Source organism: Magnolia sinica, chromosome 19 (genome assembly GCF_029962835.1).
Source record: "Magnolia sinica isolate HGM2019 chromosome 19, MsV1, whole genome shotgun sequence".
NCBI classification, from domain to species: Eukaryota; Viridiplantae; Streptophyta; class Magnoliopsida; order Magnoliales; family Magnoliaceae; genus Magnolia; species Magnolia sinica.
In genome coordinates this window covers 23,907,379-23,925,827 of record NC_080591.1, presented here as the reverse complement: position 1 = coordinate 23,925,827, position 18,449 = coordinate 23,907,379, and the positions used below count along the sequence as shown (strand labels likewise).

The 18,449-nt window shown below is 40.4% G+C and overlaps 1 protein-coding gene and 1 non-coding gene across 4 annotated transcripts in view; both read right to left on the bottom strand.

Annotated features, from left to right (window-relative positions):
* Window positions 1–301: 301 nt before the first annotated feature.
* Window positions 302–18,449, bottom strand: part of LOC131235191 (ABSCISIC ACID-INSENSITIVE 5-like protein 4) — a 49,879-nt gene continuing 31,731 nt past the window's right edge. For 2 of the 3 annotated variants that reach the window (XM_058232333.1, XM_058232332.1), the window contains one exon: window positions 302–718. In XM_058232333.1, the coding sequence (XP_058088316.1) occupies window positions 638–718 (81 nt within the window). In that variant the 3' untranslated portion in view covers window positions 302–637. The remainder of the gene's footprint in view (window positions 719–18,449) is intronic. The other variant, XR_009165976.1, reaches the window with a different exon arrangement.
* Window positions 16,681–16,787, bottom strand: LOC131235953 (small nucleolar RNA R71). Its single transcript, XR_009166463.1, has one exon. It is a non-coding gene; the product is annotated as a small nucleolar RNA R71 (small nucleolar RNA).

Below are 18,449 nucleotides of genomic sequence, written 5' to 3'. Positions count from 1 at the left end.
TTTGGGTTTCCAAACTTGACAACTGTAGGCCATGGTTCAATAATCCAAACAAATGGTTTGTTAGGCCCCACCATGGATTGGCCATGTCCCATGTATCTACTGAATAGAACAATGTTGAACAAGTGATTTTGTGGTCAAGAAATATCCATGTGATAAGAGAAATAAACAATGGTGCACATTCAACTACGACACCCAACGGTAGCAGCTAGGATCTTCTAGTCTAGGCAATTCATGGGCCAGGGTCCACCTGTGGTGGGACTCAAAATACCAATAATCTGAATTTCCAAAGCATGAGCTCGGCTTGTCAAAAAGTCTCAGATCACAGATCTGGCAAATCCTCTATGAAAACTAATCACATGAACCATCTGAACGCATGGATAAAATCATAAACAAATATAAGGGAACCCCACATTATAGAGAGAGAGAGAGAGAGAGAGAGAGAGAGAGAGAGAGAGAGAGAGAGAGAGAGATCTATCCATCACTGCATGCATTAACAGATCAACTAAAGTTTTATAATGAGCTAATAATAATTCTCATTTTAGTACTTATTATACGAAAACAACTGTCTTATCAAAACACACCCCGGAACATGTCGACGCTGGCGATTAGCTACTGATATTCTTTAGCGATTAACTACTCATCTTGGCCAGCTTGAGGTCCTCCTCAACGTCTTCCCCTCCTTTTCTGCCTCTGGCTTCTCCTGGGAGGGCTCCGAAAGCTGAATAGAGCAGATGCAGGTTATTTTCATATCAAGACCATAGATAATGATGAGGATTTATAACCTACAAAAGCAATATTTCAAGTACATGAGGTGCCCAACGCTTTGGTGATTCAAACCATTCACTGGATGGCTTTGCTGAGTTCAAAATATAGAATGTTGTTGTGTTTTTCTCTTAAACCATTTTAGTGACCAACATATCAAATGGCTTCCAGCCAAGGAAATTGACGGGGTGTATCCTATCCATGGTGCAGGTGTATCCTATCCATAGTGTGGTGCAGATTGCAAAACCTTAGGCCCCAGTCGTGTTCATGTACCAGTTTTAGCATTCAAAGTGACACAAGAACCAACATGTCACCTATCATAGTTCAAAACTCGATGACTCAGATCGAAACTAGGCTGAGTCAATTTGACTTGATGAGCTTTCGAGCCAAGCTATGAAGAAAGTTGATGGCGGCTGTGACTCTGTCTCGAACCGAAAAGACTAGACAAGACGATCGCTGACATAGGTGACTCAAAGCTGTTGGCTTTACAAAGCCCTGGAACCGTACACACCACAAAGCTAGAAAAAAAAAAACACCTTTTGTATTAAATTATTTTGCTACTTTCTTTTCCTTTTCTCACGGATGCACCGTGTGCCTTTTATTGGCTTTTGCACCTACTGTGAAATACCTAATATGCCCTCATTATACCATTAACTACATATAATCTATCAGTTTCTAAATGTATGGAAATCCACCAGCCATAACATGTGGAAATTGTGAAAATTCCAATAGCCACAGCATATGGCGTTTCAAATGCCATGAAAACTTGCAGAGGTTGCTGGACCATCTGAATCGTCCATTTGGTTTGGACGTTCCAACACTCCCCTTCAAACCAAAACTGGTTTCATTACAAGCATTGGCCTTAGTCGTCTGACTGTATCAGTCGGTAATGCCTTGGTGAATATGTCCATGACCTATTCAGTGGTATGACAATACTCCAATTTCACCACTTTCTGCTTCACTTGATCTCTGAGAAAATGGTATCGAGTATCAATGTGCTTGCTCCTTCCATGCTGTACCGGATTTTTGGAGAGCTCAATTGCCGACTTGTTATCCACATGTATAACTGTGGATCTTTCGTGCAGATGCTTCAGCTCCTTTAGCAAGTTTCTCAACCAGATCGCCTCACAGACCGTGGATGATGCTGCCACGTACTCTGCTTCACATGTAAACAAAGCAACAACACTTTGCTTCTTTGAGTTCCATGTGAAAGCAGTTGATCCAAGATAGAAAACATATCTCGTGGTGCTTTTTCTTTCATCTTGGCCACTTTCTCAATCACTGTCTAAGTATCCATACAGTATTGCTTCATCTTCTTATGGATAGGAAAGATCAAATTCCATTGTTCCTTTGACGTACCTGAGGATTCTTTTTGTGGCTAGCAAGTGTGGTTCTTTTGGCACGTCCATATACCTGCTTAGAAGTCCAACACTGTAAACGATATTCGGCCTTATGATTGTGAGATACCTTAGGCTTCCAATCAAACTCTTGAACAGAGTCGAGTCCATGCTTCTTCCTTCTCCTTCTTTTGTCAGCTTCAGGCCTGTTGTTACAGGCGTATTCACGGCATTGCAGTCTACCATCTTAAACTTTTCAAGCAACTCCTTGGCATACTTTTGCTGAGATATATGGATGCCGCCAATTGTTTGCTTCACTTCGATGCATAGAAAGAAAGACATAAGTCCACCATCAGTCATCTCGAACTCCTTAAACATGGCCTTCTTGAATTCATCAAACATCGACTGGATGTTCCCTGTGGACAGCAAATCATCAACATACAAGCATACTATAAGCATATTGCCATGAGCATTCTTTTTTATGTAAACTGCATGCTCATATGGACATTGGGCGAAGCCATTCTCTTGTAGATCGTTGTCGATGCGTGCATTCCAGGCACGAGGAGCCTACTTCAAGCCATAAAGGGCTTTCTTCAGTCAATACACTTTATGTTTCTCCCCTTGAACAACAAAACCTTCAGGCTGGTCAACATAGACCTCTTCTTCCAGAATTCCATTCAGGAATACAGATTTCACATCTAGTTGGTAGATCATCCAATTGTGATGGGCTGCAAGGGAGATAATCATCCTCCCAGTATCAAGGCGAGCAACAGGAGCGAAGACTTCTTCATAGTCCATCCCGTACTTCTGTTTGTAGCCCTTTGTTACAAGCCTTGCCTTGTAGCGATCGATCTCACCATCAGCATTTCGATTGATCTTGTACACCCATTTGATGCTAATAGTTCTTTGGCGTTGAGGAAGTAAAGTCAGATCTCATGTATGGTTCTTCTCAATGGCCTGGATCTCCTCTTCCATAGCCGTCCTCCAGCATTCTTCTTCTAAAGCCTCCTCAAATGTAAGAGGCTCGTGGTCCGCATATAAGAAGAACAAATTTACTTCCTTAGTTTCGGCATATATATCATTGAGGCTCCTCATTTTGATAGGAGCTAAGGGTGAAGGAGAACTGGATGATGATGTGCTGACTGAATTTTGATTTGATGGAATACTTCTAGAGGAGATGGAACGTATCGCTAGACTTCTGCGTGCAGACGGTTCGACGGAAAAGGATATTACAAGTGTCTGCTCCTGGTTCTCATGCTTCTCTTTTTCATGTTCTTCAACCTCGACTTGATTTTCTTTGGCCGAATTTTTCTCGTTCCATTTCTAGGCTTCTTCCTCGCAGAATACTATATCTCTACTCATCACCACTTTATTGGTTAGTGGGTTGTAGAGTTTGTATGCCTTTGACTCTTCACTGTAGCCGATGAAGATGTACTTCTCACCATGATCATCAAGCTTCTTTCTTCTTGCTTCTGGAACTTGAACATAGGAGACACACCCAAAGATCTTAAGGTGTTCAACACTTGGCTTATATCCACTCCATGCTTCCTACGGTGTCTTGAATTTGACATTCTTGGTCAGACACCTATTGAGCAGATAGGCAGTATATGCAACTGCCTCTGCCCAAAAATTCTTTGGTAGAATTTTCTCCTTCAACATGGTCCTTGTCATGTCGAGAATGATACGGTTTTTCCATTCCACAATTCCATTCTGCTGTGGCATGTAGGCTGCAGTGTGTTGTTGCTTGATTCCTTGATCCCTGTAATACTCTCGAAAAGCATTTGAGGTGTACTCTCCGCCTCTGTTGATCTAAGAATTTTGATTTTAAGACCACTTTCTTTTTCAACAAGGGCCTTAAAATTTTTTAAAATAGTAAAAGCAACAGACTTCTCTTTGATTACATACACCCACAATTTTCTACTGAAATCGTCAATAATGGTAATAAAGTATTTATTACCTCCAAGAGAGAATGACTCCAATGGGGTACAGATGTCAGTGTGAACCAACTGTAATGGTTCTTTTACTCTTCGGGATACTCCACTCGGAAAGGAGTTCCTTTGCTGTTTCCCAAGTGTGCACGCCTCACACACTTATTCTGGAGCTTTAATGGTAGGCAAGCCATGCACCATGCTTGTCGACGACAAAAGTTTTAGGCCAGTGAAATTTAAATGCCTAAAGTGAAGATGCCACATCCAATAATAATTTTTTGCTTTTCCATAAAAACGCTTCTCAATCATTGTATTTATATGAAGCGAAAACATATGATTCTTTGCCATCTGAACTTTCGCAATCAAACGTTTATGCATATCTCTTATGGAAAGAAAAGAATTTTCCATGTGTATGACATACCCTTTTTCGAGGAGTTGTTCGAGACTTGGTATATTACTTTTCTTGTTGGGCATGTAGTACACATTAGAGATGTAGTTTGGAACACCATTCTTTTGAAAGATTTTGATTTTGCCTTTACCTTTTACCAGCGTCTTTGACGAGTCACCGAATGTCACATCACCATGAACTCCTTCCGTGAGTTCCTCAAATACGCTTTTGTTCCCGCACATGTGATTGCTCGCACCTGTGTCGAGATACCATACATCTAGTTAGTCACATCCTTTCTCTTGTGCAAGGAGCATTGTGAAGTCTTCCTAATCATGACTCAATGCTTCAACATAATTGGATTGTTCATCATGATCCAGTGGCTTACTCCAACAATCTGAGGCATAATGGCTGAATTTGTTGCAATTCCGGCATTGAATATTTCTCATATTTCTGTGACCACGTATAGATCGGCCTCTACCATTTCCTCTTCCACGGAAATTGGTAAATTTCTGTTGATTTTGTGGATGGTTCAAATGATATCCACGTGCCCTTCCTCTTACATTAGTGTTGGTGCTGCGACCTCCACGATTTGTATCACTACTTTGGTCACTTAGAGTCAGCTTAAACTCTAAAGCATGTTTCAATGTCGATGCGTTATTTTTTCTGCATTCATTGCTCATGCACTTGCAACGATCCCATCAACTCTTCGACGAACAAGATTTCTAAGTCCTTCGATTCTTCAAGGGCCACAACCACATGCTCGAATTTGGTTGTGAGAGATCGAAGTATTTTTTCTACTACCTGAATATCTTCAAACTTTTCACTATTTCTTTTTAAATTGTTAATTATAACAAGTAATTTTGAAAAATAGTCTGAAATGGACTCACCTTCCTTCATATGTGCAGCTTCGAACTCGGCTCTAAGGGTTGGGAGTCGAACCCTCCTGACACGATTAACACCCTTGAATATGGTGCGGAGACTCTCCCATGCTTGCTTGCATATCGTAGCTTCGGTGATTCGTTCAAAGGTGGAGTCATCCAACCCTTGATATATAAAAAAATAAAAATAAAGCCTTCTTGTCCTTTTTTCTTTTGATCTTTGAGAGCGGTCTTTTGTTCGGTAGAATAGGAGGCTTCTTGCTTCGTTGTGGGCTCTACATACCCATCACTGACGATATCCCATAGATCTTGGGATCCGAACAAATCCTTCATCTAGATGCACCAGTTTTCATAGTTATCCTTAGATAACTTTGGAATTTGCAGTTGGATCGAGGATGCCATCACTTCTTCACACCATGGATCAACAATAACACCTTTTTCTTGACGTAGCAGTGGCAACACCTTGATCACACGATCTGCACCTTCAAAGTATACCTGGTCCCATGGGATCGTCTTGCTCTGATACCAATTTATTGGCTTTACAAAGCCTTAGAACCGTACACACCACAAAGATAGAAAAAAAAAAAAACACCTTTTGTATTAAATTATTTTGCTACTTTCTTTTCACTTGCTTTTCTCACGGATGCACCATGTGCCTTTTATAGGCTTTTGCACCTACTGTGAAATACCTAATATGCCCTCATTATACCATTAACTACATTTAATCTATCAGTTTCTAAACGCATGGAAATCCAGCAGGCACAACATGTGGAAATTGTGGAAATTCTAATAGCCACAACATGTGACATTTCAAATGCCATGAAAACTTCCAGAGGTTGCTTGAGCATCTGAACCATCCATTTGGTTTGGACTTTCCAACAAAAGCAACTTATAACAACAACCATGGTGGGAGAAGTATCCCTCTTAACCATCATGTTAAATAGTGGATGTGCTTGCTAAGAGAGCTAGTTGGTCGAAGGACGGATGGAAGACTACGAAGAGTTAGATTTAAGTATAGAAATTAGGGTTTGTTTATTAGATAATTTTGACCTTTTGAATTTTAAAATGAGGTAAGTTGTAGTGCAGCCTGGTCTTTTATTTCATCAATGAAAAGTGGAGTTGTCTGATATAACTATATTTTGATCATCTTGGTTACTAATAACTAATTAATACAACATGTTCAATAACGTGAGTGATACATGTACCATGGTTTAAAAACATGGAGACTTGGAAACTCAGTTATACCTGAGTTGACTCAAAATTCATTATAGTTTCTGAGGTTGGGTGGGCATGGTTCTGATTTTTCTCGCTTATCCTTGCATTTTGTGTAGGGGTAGGGGTTAAGACCAGTGCCCCCTCCCCTCAAGAGAGGTTAAAAGGAAAAAAGAAACACAAAACTGAGTTTTGTCAGTATATGCACATGTCCCTACTAAGGCTAGAGCAAGAGCTAGAAGAGAGCAGGTCAACCCGGCAAATGGATTCTTCTGCCAAGTTTCCCACTCTAGTTTATTTCTATACAACGAACATAAGCTCACCCTTTCATTGTCTTGCAAGGGTTGAGCGTACTCGATACCCACATGTCAGGGAGTTCCACTCCCTTGCTCCATTTTAATATTTTGGAAAGTATCAATAATACGGGTGCAACTCATGTGGGTTTGGGATGAGTTGAGTGTCAACCCAAGCCTAACCCAACCTTAAGAAGACCCAACCTGCAACCCAACTTGACTCCATTTCAATCCAAGTGCCCCAACACAAACTCAACCCGAATTCCTCTGTACTTGACCAACCCAACCCAAATACATGTGGCTATTCCCAACCTGGCCCAACTTTACCTGAATTTGCTCAACTCGAACCCAACCTGATTTCAAATCGAGTTGGATTTTCCAACCCAAACTTGACCCGAGGACTTTGTCAACCTAATGTGACCTGACCCAAACTTGGGTTGGATCAATTGAACCTTGGGGTTGATTCGAGCCCAATATGTAGCCTTAATAAATAATATAAATGATGTCTTATTGTGAGTCAAGTTGTGCCAACTTTTTCTTGAAGTTTGACCCAGTCACGACCGAATTGAGTTTTTCTCAAGTCTAGGGCCGCGTTTGGATGCCTATAAGTTTTTTAAGTTGTAAGTTACATATAATCATATTTGGATGTAAGTTGTACCTTATAGGTAACTTAGTTTTTGTTTTTAGATAACCTATAATTTAGTTATATGTAAGAAACTATATATTCACACCAACCAAAAGTTGGAGTACGAAATTGTTTAAAAATCATATTGACAAGTAAGAAAGCTTAGATAAAAGTATGTCATTTTATTAAGTCAATCTAACTGAATAGTTGTATCCATTTTTAAGCTAAACTAATCTTCAGGTGGGCTATAAAAGTGGGCTCAAGCATTTCAAATACATGTAATGTGGAAAAAACTTGCAGCAAGCAAAGTGGAACTAAAAAAATTATTTTCTTTTGAAGATATGTTTATAATGCTATAAACGAAAGAAACATAAAAATAAATTACGCAAACAAAAGAGTCATCTACTTAAGATTAGGGGAAATACTATGAAGGAACATATGGATAAGATTTAATTGATCTGAAACAAACCTAAACACCCTAGCATGTAGAGTTGAACCATATTATAGGACTTAGGTGCCTAAGTAGACAAAAATTTTAATGATGGTTTTGATTCGGTGCATGTGGGGGTTGTGATTTAGTGATCTAGACCCTTGATCAAAGGGTTAGGACCATCTAATCAAGAATGATTTTGGAGCATCTTTCAATCTACATTGGGACCACAGTTCAATGGTCCATATCAGAATTAGTGTGTTTCAATCCATATTTCAAACTTTCCACTATTAAAAACTTCTTGGGCCCATAAAAGTTTCAGACCAAACTAACATTTGTTTTTTCCATTCATATGGGTCGTTAGGACCTAATCAACATGTTGGATATCAAATGAACATTATAGGGGGCCCTAAGAGGATTTTAATGATAAACATTCAATCACTACTATTTTCTTGTGGTGTGGTCCACCTAAAATTGAGATCTGCCTCAAGCCCCAAACTGATATGGAAAAATTGATAGATGGTATGGATAAAACACATAAAACATGGTGGGGAGAGCACCAACCAATAGCCACCAGGTTATTGGCCAGCGCTACTAGCCAAAGGACACAAGGTGGGTAGGATCCCTAACTATGGAGCCCATTGTGATGTATTTTCCTTACATCCACATTGTCCATCCATATTGAAAACTCATTTTAGAACATGATCCAAAAAATGAAGAAGATCCAAATCTCAAGTGGACCATAGCATAGGAAACAATAGTAATTGACCATTAAAGACTTCCTATACGTATGCTACAAAAGTTTTGGATCAAGATGATATTTGTATGGTCTCTTCATCCAGGTCTTTGTGACCTTATCAACAGGTTGGATGGTAAATATAATAAACATTCCAGTCGACCCATGAAGTTTTTAATGGTGGGGATTTGGTTTGGGGATCCACCGAAACTGTGCCCTAGCCAAATTGTGCTTGTTCCGCCCCGACACAAAAGAAAAAAAAAAACAAAGAAGAGGGTAAAAAAGAAGAGTTAGGGCTTTACCTTTGTTAGGGAGAGAAAGATAGAAAGATAGAGAGACTACTGAGAGAGAGGGACAAGGAGATTGAGAGTGATGTAGGGAAGGATGTGATGAGGTTGATCATCGTCTTCCTCAATTAATAAATACCTTGAATCCATAAGGTGCTCTTGAATCCACAAGAGAAAATCTCCAATCCACGAGAAGAAATAGAATTTCTTAGAAGTTTAATTGATAACTGCTCATAAAAATGAGTTTAACCCCTTTAAATAACTTAAAACAAACTCTAAAAATATAATCAAAGAGTTCTAATCAAACTAGGAAACAAATTAAGAAAATTATGAAACTTTCCTACTTTCGTCGACCTGTTGTCGACTGTTCAAGTCGTCAAGTCGAAACAGCCCAAAAGTGTCCAAAGATTTAAACCAAAAATTCTGCGATTTTTGACCTGTTAACCCGACTTGTCGACTTGTCGAAATGGATTTCGACTCGTTGATAAGATCTGTCAACCTTTTTAAACTAGTAGAAATCAGTCATTAAGCAATTTGGATTTCAGGTGGAATTTCGACCTGTTGACTAGATTTGTCAACCGGTCGAACTATGCTGAGTGTGTTCGATCCTTCTGGGCTTCTTTGCTTCGGTCCATCTTTTCCATGAATGAGTCTACAACCCGTTCTACATCAATCCCATCCACTTTAAAAGAACTCATCCTTGAGTTATTATCCGGATTCAGTTCATGATACTCGTACAGATCCGCTACATTAAACATGCGTGAGATCTTCATATCTACTGGAAGATCAACCACATAAGAATTATCATTCATCTTACAGAGGATAGGCATCAGTCCAATGTTCTTGTTATTTATCTTATTGTACGTCCTGGTCAAAAATTTTCCTTTACATCGATCAATTATCACTTCGTCCCCCACATTAAATACTTTCATACACCGATGCGCGTCAACCTGTTCCTTATATACACTTGTCGTTGGATGCGTTTAATTAGGCTTAAACATTAGTGTGTACACTTATGATTCAATCCGCCATATGTTCTGCGGCAATGCTCATACCAAGGAATTTGAGCAAAGGAACCAAATCAAGAGTATGCCGAGATAACCGTTGTACACGATTTCAAAGGATGACTTGTTGGTGAAACGATTCAATATGTTATTGAATGTGAATTCTGTCTGAGCTAAGGCCAAATCCCATTATTTGGGTTTATCACCCGAAATGCATCGTATAAGGTTTTGAAGTCTACGATTCACTATATCGGTCTTCCTATCAATCTGTGGATGATATGCACTACCGATTTGCAGCTTGGTGTCAAATCACCGCCATAAAGTCCTCCAAAATGACTAAGGAACTTAGTGTTATGATCTGAGGTGATGGATTTTGGAACCCCATGTAGTCAAATAAGAAGTCTTGGAAAAATACATTTGCAACGTGCGTAGCTTCGAGAGTTTTCTTACATGTCATAAAATGGGTCATCTTGGAAAATCTATCAACTACGATGAACACTAAGTCCACACCACACTAGGTCCGTGGGAAGCTTAGGACAAAATCCATAGATAAATCCTCCTAAGGGCCGTTAGGGATAGGTAATGAAATGTGTATGCCAGTGTTTTGTGACCCTCCCTTGGATGAGTGATACGTGTGGCACTGCGATATCGTATTTTCTACATCTCATTTCAGTTATGGCCAATAATAACGTTCTTCTAAGAGATTTATTGTCTTGTCTTTCCCTATATGACCACTGAGGCTACCTCCATGTAGATCTTGGATGATGTGATCTCGCAAAGAACTTTATGGAATGCACAACTGATTTTTCTTCAAGAAAAATGTATCCTGAATATGGAGGTCACTGACTTTCCTGGCTCTAATCTACGCATCCTTAAAGTCATTGTCATCGGCATATAGGTCTTTAAGACATTTGAATCTGACAACCTCATTGCTCATGGGATGTAACAAGGTTGCATGTAGGCTAAGTGCATCAGCCACCTTGTTATGTTGCCTAGACTTATGCTTCAACACAAATGTGAATTCCTACAACAATGAAATCCACCTAGCATATGCACGATTCACATTAGCTTGGCTATTTATGAATTTGAGAGCTTGATAATCTATGTAAAGGATGAATTCCCTCTGAATTAAGTAACATCGCTAATATCGTAATGGACCACTACGTACAATTCGAGCTCATGCGTCTACTACTTTTCACGTAAATCATTGAGCTTCTTGTTGGAGAAGGCCATCAACCTGCCCACTTGTTGCAAAACTCCCCCAATTCCAACATATGAAGTATCACATTCGACCTTAAATAGTTTGTCGAAGCTGAGAAGTACGAGAAATGTGGTTGTGTACATTTTGTGTTTGATTTCAGCAAAGCTCCTATCAGCTTCATTTGTCTACTGAAATGGTCCCTTCTTCATACGATTTGTATTCGTTGCCACAATGGTGCTAGAATTCTTCCCGAACCAACGATAGAATGTCACCAACCCGTGAAAACTCCACACTTCATGGATGTTTGTCAGAACTGGCCATTCTCTGATGGTTTTTACCTTTTTTTTATCCACCCAGATGCCTATAGACGTCATGACAAATCTAAAAAACAATAGGATTTCAGTAAAAAAAGCTACATTTTTTAAAATTGAAATACAACTTATTCTTGATGAGTAGTCGAAGGACCTGTTTAACATGTTCCATGTCTTGCTTTGTCGTGATTGTATATCAAAATTTCATCGAAGTATACCACCACGAACCACCCAATGAATGATTTCAGAACTTAGTTCATCAACCTCATGAATGTACTCGATGAGTTCGAAAGACCGAAGGGCATTACCAACCATTCATACAGCCCCTCGGTCTTAAAAGGTGTCTTCACTCATCACCTGGCTGTATACGGATCTAATGGTAGCAACTCAAATTCAATTTAGAAAACAGTTTTGTACCTCCTAAAATGCCAGACATATTGTCCAACCATGGTATGAGAAAGTTGTACTTTATGATAATTTTATTAATCGTTTGGCTATCAATACACGTACACCAACTCCCATCTTTCTCAAGAGTTAATAGGGCCGGAACGACGCATGGGCTCATGCTTTCTCAAATTAGACCCTTACGAATCAATTCCTCCACTTATCCTAACAAATTTTTTTAAGACTTTTTTCCTATGAAAAGACTATACACCTGATCTACATTCGGGCTGCCCCAAAGGATAATACGCCAAAGGGGAAGCCTATCGTAAGCGACGACAAAGAAAAAGATAAGAGGGGGGGGGATACAAGGAAAAACCCAAAAGTATGGCCTTAACGGTCCTTTCTACGTGGAATGCCTAATAGATCCCAGCCCAACTTTATCCAAGAAAATAAGCCCCCCTGATGTGGGAAGGAAGGAAGGAAAGGAGCCAAATGAGCGAGCTTTCTTGGAGAGAGCTACCTTGGCGAGTCATCCCATTTGTTGGAACATTCCCCTCCCTCTAAATATGGACGAACCCAAACTAGCCCCTTCGCTTCGCTAAATCAATCCTAGAGAGCCAATATTTCCAGGTCCAAGCGGGGGTGGAAGCTCCATTCAGCCATTCCACCACTAGCTTTGAGTCTGATTTTATCACAACTTTGAAGAGCCCCATGTTCAGATAATGATAAATACCATCATGGACCGCTCGAAGCTCAACTTTGATGTTTGAGTCTACCCCATAGCCTACCAAGAATGCAAAAAGAAAATATCCTTTATCTCCCGATTTGTAGATCCATCTGCATTTAGCTTAGCCCATCCTTTCTCCAGCTTAGCCCACTTAACAAGAATCACAAACTCCCTAGGGTGGTCGGGAACTTCGATACCCAGCTCCCTAAGAGACAGACGAAAAGATAAGGAGAGACGCCTAGGGGTGAGCTAACCTTGAGTCATCAAGACCCTTGCAATCGTGTTCGAAACAGAGATGGACTTCCCATCAAATCTCACTGCGTTCCTAGACTTCCGGATCTCCTAGCAAATAATACTGGGCAACAGGCCCATCAGCACCACCTGACTACTTCTTAGATCAATTGAGGACCACCAATGGCTCAATCTGCCTTGCAACGACTGACCCCTGGAGGTGGATAAGCCAAAGATTGACCCAAAGTAATTCTAGACTGTGGATGTGTTGAGGGTCAAATATTGTATATTAGACCCATTTATTAGCTGGATTTACGAACATGATACTGTTTAACGCTTTATTTTCAATCATATTGTGATGTAAGGTGAATCTACGAGCGTGGACTGGAAAGGACACTAAAAATATGAATTTAACTCGCTCGCATCACCAAGGCAGTGGATGGGTCTTCCTGGGACCAAGATCATGGATTTACACGCTAGAGATCCAAGGAAATTGAGAAATTGAAACTCAAGTGGCCTGAAAGTAAGCCAGAATGCATGATCACAAGGTTTCCACCATCCGTTCAGCTCGAAAATTCATACATGGACTGAGGACCATAAATTAACTGTACACATCGAAATTCAGCCTTTGGATCCTTGTGAAAACGTCCCAACGGTCAAATCATCCCACAAAACATCGATCTGGGGCCCACCTGCTATCTGGATATGCTTCAGAATTAGTATTAACGCGTTAAATGAGATGAGAATACAGATGGACGGAGTAGATTTCTCATCAACATCACAGTGTGCCCTACACCAGTAGAGGCGTGCATATGGAGTGGCACATTCGCCGCGCACCGAACACACCAGAGTCGGTCAGCATGCCCTGACCGACGTATCTCCTAGTCTGGCTCTTTCTCAAACAGCGTCCCCCCACGTCTTCCGTCGGTTTTGCTTGTGGGCCCCACCCATCATCCATATCATGAATCTGAACCGTCCAAGGTGTTCAGGGAGGGGGTATTACCATTGCCTAGGTGGCATAAATACAGAAGATAGTGAGGGTCACAATCCAGCCGTCCAAACGGAAGATGGACGGTGGACTGAACCGGCTTGTGGGCCACACCGAAATCAAACCGAAACTGTTCCTTCCAGAACGGTTTTTCATCTTGAATCCAGTGGACGGTGTGGATGTCATAATAGAATTTAATCATGGGACCCGCCAGAAGCACAGCGGACGAAGTCCATTCTCTCTGTTTGCGCAAGAACAGAGCTTGCGGACGGAATTTGTGGCCCACCATGGCCCATGATCCAGATAATCGGGATCGTCCATCAGGGGTAAAAGGGCCCTATAAACATGGCCTAGGTGTCGGAATCGCGGAATGAAGTGCTGGCGACTGTTGATATTCCAAAACGCAGAATAGACGGTGTAACAAAATAAGTTGTGGGCCACCATGGTTTTAACCCAAAATCGATCAGGTCTGAACGGTTTTTCTTAAATAATCTGTTGGACGGTATGGATTTCTCGAAAGATAGCCAAAGTGGGCCCCACCGAGAGCACAACGCAGCTCTTATGCGTATGTTACGCACGTCCGAAAATTTCGGACATTCCGGACAGTGGTGGCCCATCTCTGCCGATCTATTTGTTGATCCAGACCATTCAAGTTATAGATTCTGGAGTCTAAACTCCTCCTAGGTGGTCGGATCGACCAGACTGGTTTCACTTTCATCGTGCACTCGATCCAAACGCAAGTCCCTTTTGCGCTTCTTTTGCTGTGCACGCTGCTGCAGCGCCTGGCTGCGTAAGAAGCTGTCTAGGAGCTTTCCGCACCGACCCCAGCAGCCACAGGATTGCGCCTAATGCTTCTATAAAAAAGGAGAAGAGAGAGAAAAAGGGAGGGAAGAGGAGAAAAAGGAATTTTGGCAGGGACGTGGCTGGACGATTGCAAGGGAGAGAGAGAGAAGATAGAGAGTTTGTCTTTTTTTCTTTTTCTGATTATTTTATTTTATTTGTTTTATTTTTAAGAGGATCAGCCATCCATGTCTGGCTGAACCCCTTAGCTAGGGCTAAGGGGTGAAGCTTGTAGCGTGATGGGAAGAATTTTATGCCTTTAATTCTTGTTTAAACTGAATGGATTTGGTATTGGGTTGATTGTAAGGGAATGTTTTCAGTTTTTTTAATGGTCTGTTGTGATTAAAATTACAATAGGTCTGCTATGGCTTTGAGCATGTTTCTTCATTTTTTTATGTTTATGACGTCAGGAAACCCTGTTGTTCACCATAGTCTCATGGGCATGGTCGGATGACGGTACCCTTCCTAACCCTCATAACATGTTGATTGGTTGGTAATTAGTTTAATTCTCTTGTTTATTTTGTCTCCTGAGCATAGTTTGGTGATGGAATCTATTCTAATTCCTATACCTTTCATCTCTTGAAACTTATATCAGGTAAGTTCAGTTAATTTCCATGATTCTTGAAGCAGGCGTAAAGATCTCCCTGATCTTAACAAGTGGATCCTCTGAATCCCTAGTTTTCTTACCTCTAATTTCTCTTTAGTTTTAGATAATTTATTTCACAATTATTCTTTAAATGCTATTTGATCTTTTGCTAGTTCTAGATCTAGTTAGTTCCAGATCACGTACAAGTTTCAGTCCCTGTGGATTCGACCTCGGTCTTACCGAGTTTATTACTACATCACAACCCTATACTTGGGGAGTTAACAAGTTTTTGGCGCCGTTGCCGGGGATTGACGGCTACGTTTTCTGAAATCAACTAGTTTTAGGATTAGTTTAAGATTAGGATTTTTCTAACTTTACGTTTAGTTTTTCTGATTTCTAGAAACTAATCTGTTTCTTGTTTTATAGGACCTTGACATTAACTTCTAATTTGGTAATTCCTTTCCAAATCCTCTACTCTTTCTATTTTTAGAATTAGGGTTTGAGTTTTAGAAGTTTTCTAATTCCAGTTCTCTTTTAATTATAGAATTTTCTATTTTCTATTTTTTTGATAGTTTTCCCTTTTTGGAAACTAACCCAACTCTTTTGTTTTGTAGGTTGGTAAATTCTTTCTTAATTTCCTCCTTGCTATTTCTAGATTAGGATTCTTTTTTTAGCAAGTTTCTAATTCTAAACTCTTTTAGAGTCTAACTTTGTTTCTTATTTTATTTTTAGGAATAATCACTTTCTTTTAAGAATCTCTTCTTTTAGAAACTAGTTCACCTCTATATTCCTTGTTAGGAACTTTCTTTTATTAGACTCTATTTCTAGAATCTCACTTATTTTGTTTTGTTTTACAAGTTTTAACTTAGGGACTCTAATTTGGTAACTTCTTTCCAACCCTCTCTTTCTTTTTAGATTTCTTATTTTCTTTCTTAGGATTAGGTTTAGAATTGATTGAGGGCTGCGAGTGTTGCATGCCCAAGTGGGCCCGTGACGACACTCGACGTCTCTTGACCGAAGGAGGATTGGTTGAGGGGTTGACTATCCATCGCAGGACTAGACACCGCTTGAAATCCCCTAAGTTAACTGAAGTTATGGCTGAAGACCAACCTCCTCTACTTCCACCCAGGGTGGAGGATACACAAGATGAGAATGAGGTGCATCAGGCACCCTCGCCTTGTACTTTACGAGATTATCTACAACCAGCGGGAGTGAGTACGCCCTCATGCATGATTTTCCCTGAAAATACAGGACAAATGGACATCAAGCCAGCAGTTATCCAATTCCTTCCCAAATTCCATGGACTTGAATCAGAAAGTCCATATTTACATTTGAAAGAGTTCGATGAGATTATAGCTACATTATATTTTCCTAATGTATCTGAGGATACAATCAGGCTGAAACTCTTCCCTTTTTCCTTAAAAGAGAAGGCTAAGACGTGGTTACATTCACTGCATCCTAGATCCATTGGCACATGGAACGACATGCAGAGGGAGTTCATAAAAAAATTCTTCCCACATCATAAAACGATTACCCTCAGAAAAGCAATCATGAACTTTGCCCAAAAGGAAGATGAAACATTCTTCCAATGTTAGGAAAGGTTCAAAGATTTGGTCAGTTCATGCCCACAACATGGATTTAAAACGTGGCGCATTACAAATTTTTTCTACGATGGACTGACATCTTCCATGCACCAAATGGTCGAGACAATGTGTAATGGAGAGTTCATTAATAAAGATGTCGACGAGGTATGGGACTACCTCGACAGTCTGGCTGAAAAAACACAATCTTGGGACTATTACCCAAAATCAAACACCACGTCTAGACCAACTCAATCTAAGGAGAAAGGCGGAATGTATCTCCTGAAAGAAGAAGATAATCTCAATTATAAAGTGAATAATCTCATAAGAAAATTTGAGGCCATGGAAGGAAAGAAGGATAAGGTCAATAAAATTTTTGCGGCATCTGTGATTGCAACATTCACACAACTGAAAACTGTCCTACAATACCTGCCTTTCGAGGAGTGTTGAATGAACAAGCCAATGCCGTAAACAACTATCAAAGACCTTTTACTGGACCTAACTCCAATACGTACAATCCTGGTTGGAAAAATCATCCAAACTTTAGTTGGAGGAATGGACAAACGGCTACCCCTCAAGGTTTCTTCAATCAAAATCCAAATCAAATGAAACCTCAAGAGGAACCAGTTCAAAATTCCATACAAGAGTTAGCTCAAGCAATGCGGAAATTTACAGATTTTATGCAAAAGATAGATTCTCGTATGACGGATATAGAAAAGGGGATGCTTCCTGCACAACCTCTCCCCAATCCTAAACCGCAGTATAAGATTAGTGATCCCAGCTCTTCAAATCAGATGGGGCACGCTAAATCCATCACCACTCTTAGGAGTGGAAAGATCATTGATAAAACTCTTCCGATTAGGCCCGAAAAGCCTTAAGAACCAGAAGAGGACAACAATGATAGATCTAGTGATGCCCCACAAAAATTAGAACCAGAACTTCTAGAGAAACCAGTTGCTCCGTTCCCCCAACGGTTAGTTGCACCAAAACGTCTTTCTAACTCTCAGGATATTTTAGAGGTGTTGAAACAAGTGAAAGTTAACATTCCTCTACTTGATGGCGTGAAATAGATTCCTTCATATGCCAAATTTCTGAAAGACTTATGCACGACCAAAAGACGGCAAAGTATTCAAAAGAAAATCTTCTTGACTGAAAAAGTGAGTGCCATCCTGAAGCAAGACGTGCCGCAGAAATTTAAGGATCCCGGTAGCCCAACTATATCATGTGTAATCGGGAACCATTGAATTGATCACGCACTTCTTGACTTAGGAGCGAGCGTAAATCTGATTCCCTACTCGGTATACAAACAGTTAGATTTGGGTGAGATAAAACCCACCCTGACCACACTACAACTTGCTGATCGCTCTGTTCGTGTACCAAGAGGGATAATTGAGGATGTGTTAGTCCAGGTCGATAGATTTTACTACCCTGTAGATTTTATCATCCTGGACACCGAACCCATCAATAACATGAGCACTCAGATTCCCGTCATTCTTGGTCGCCCATTCCTTACCACGTCAAATGCAATTATCAATTGCAGGAATGGTGTCATGACTATGTCTTTTGGAAATTTGACATTGGAGTCAAACATCTTTTTCAATAACGGCAGCAACTCAGAGGATGATGACGATTTTCATGACATTAACATGATTGACTCTTTCGTGGAAGATACGACACCTCTGACCTTATCCTTCGACCATCTAGAGACGTGCCTGGCCCAC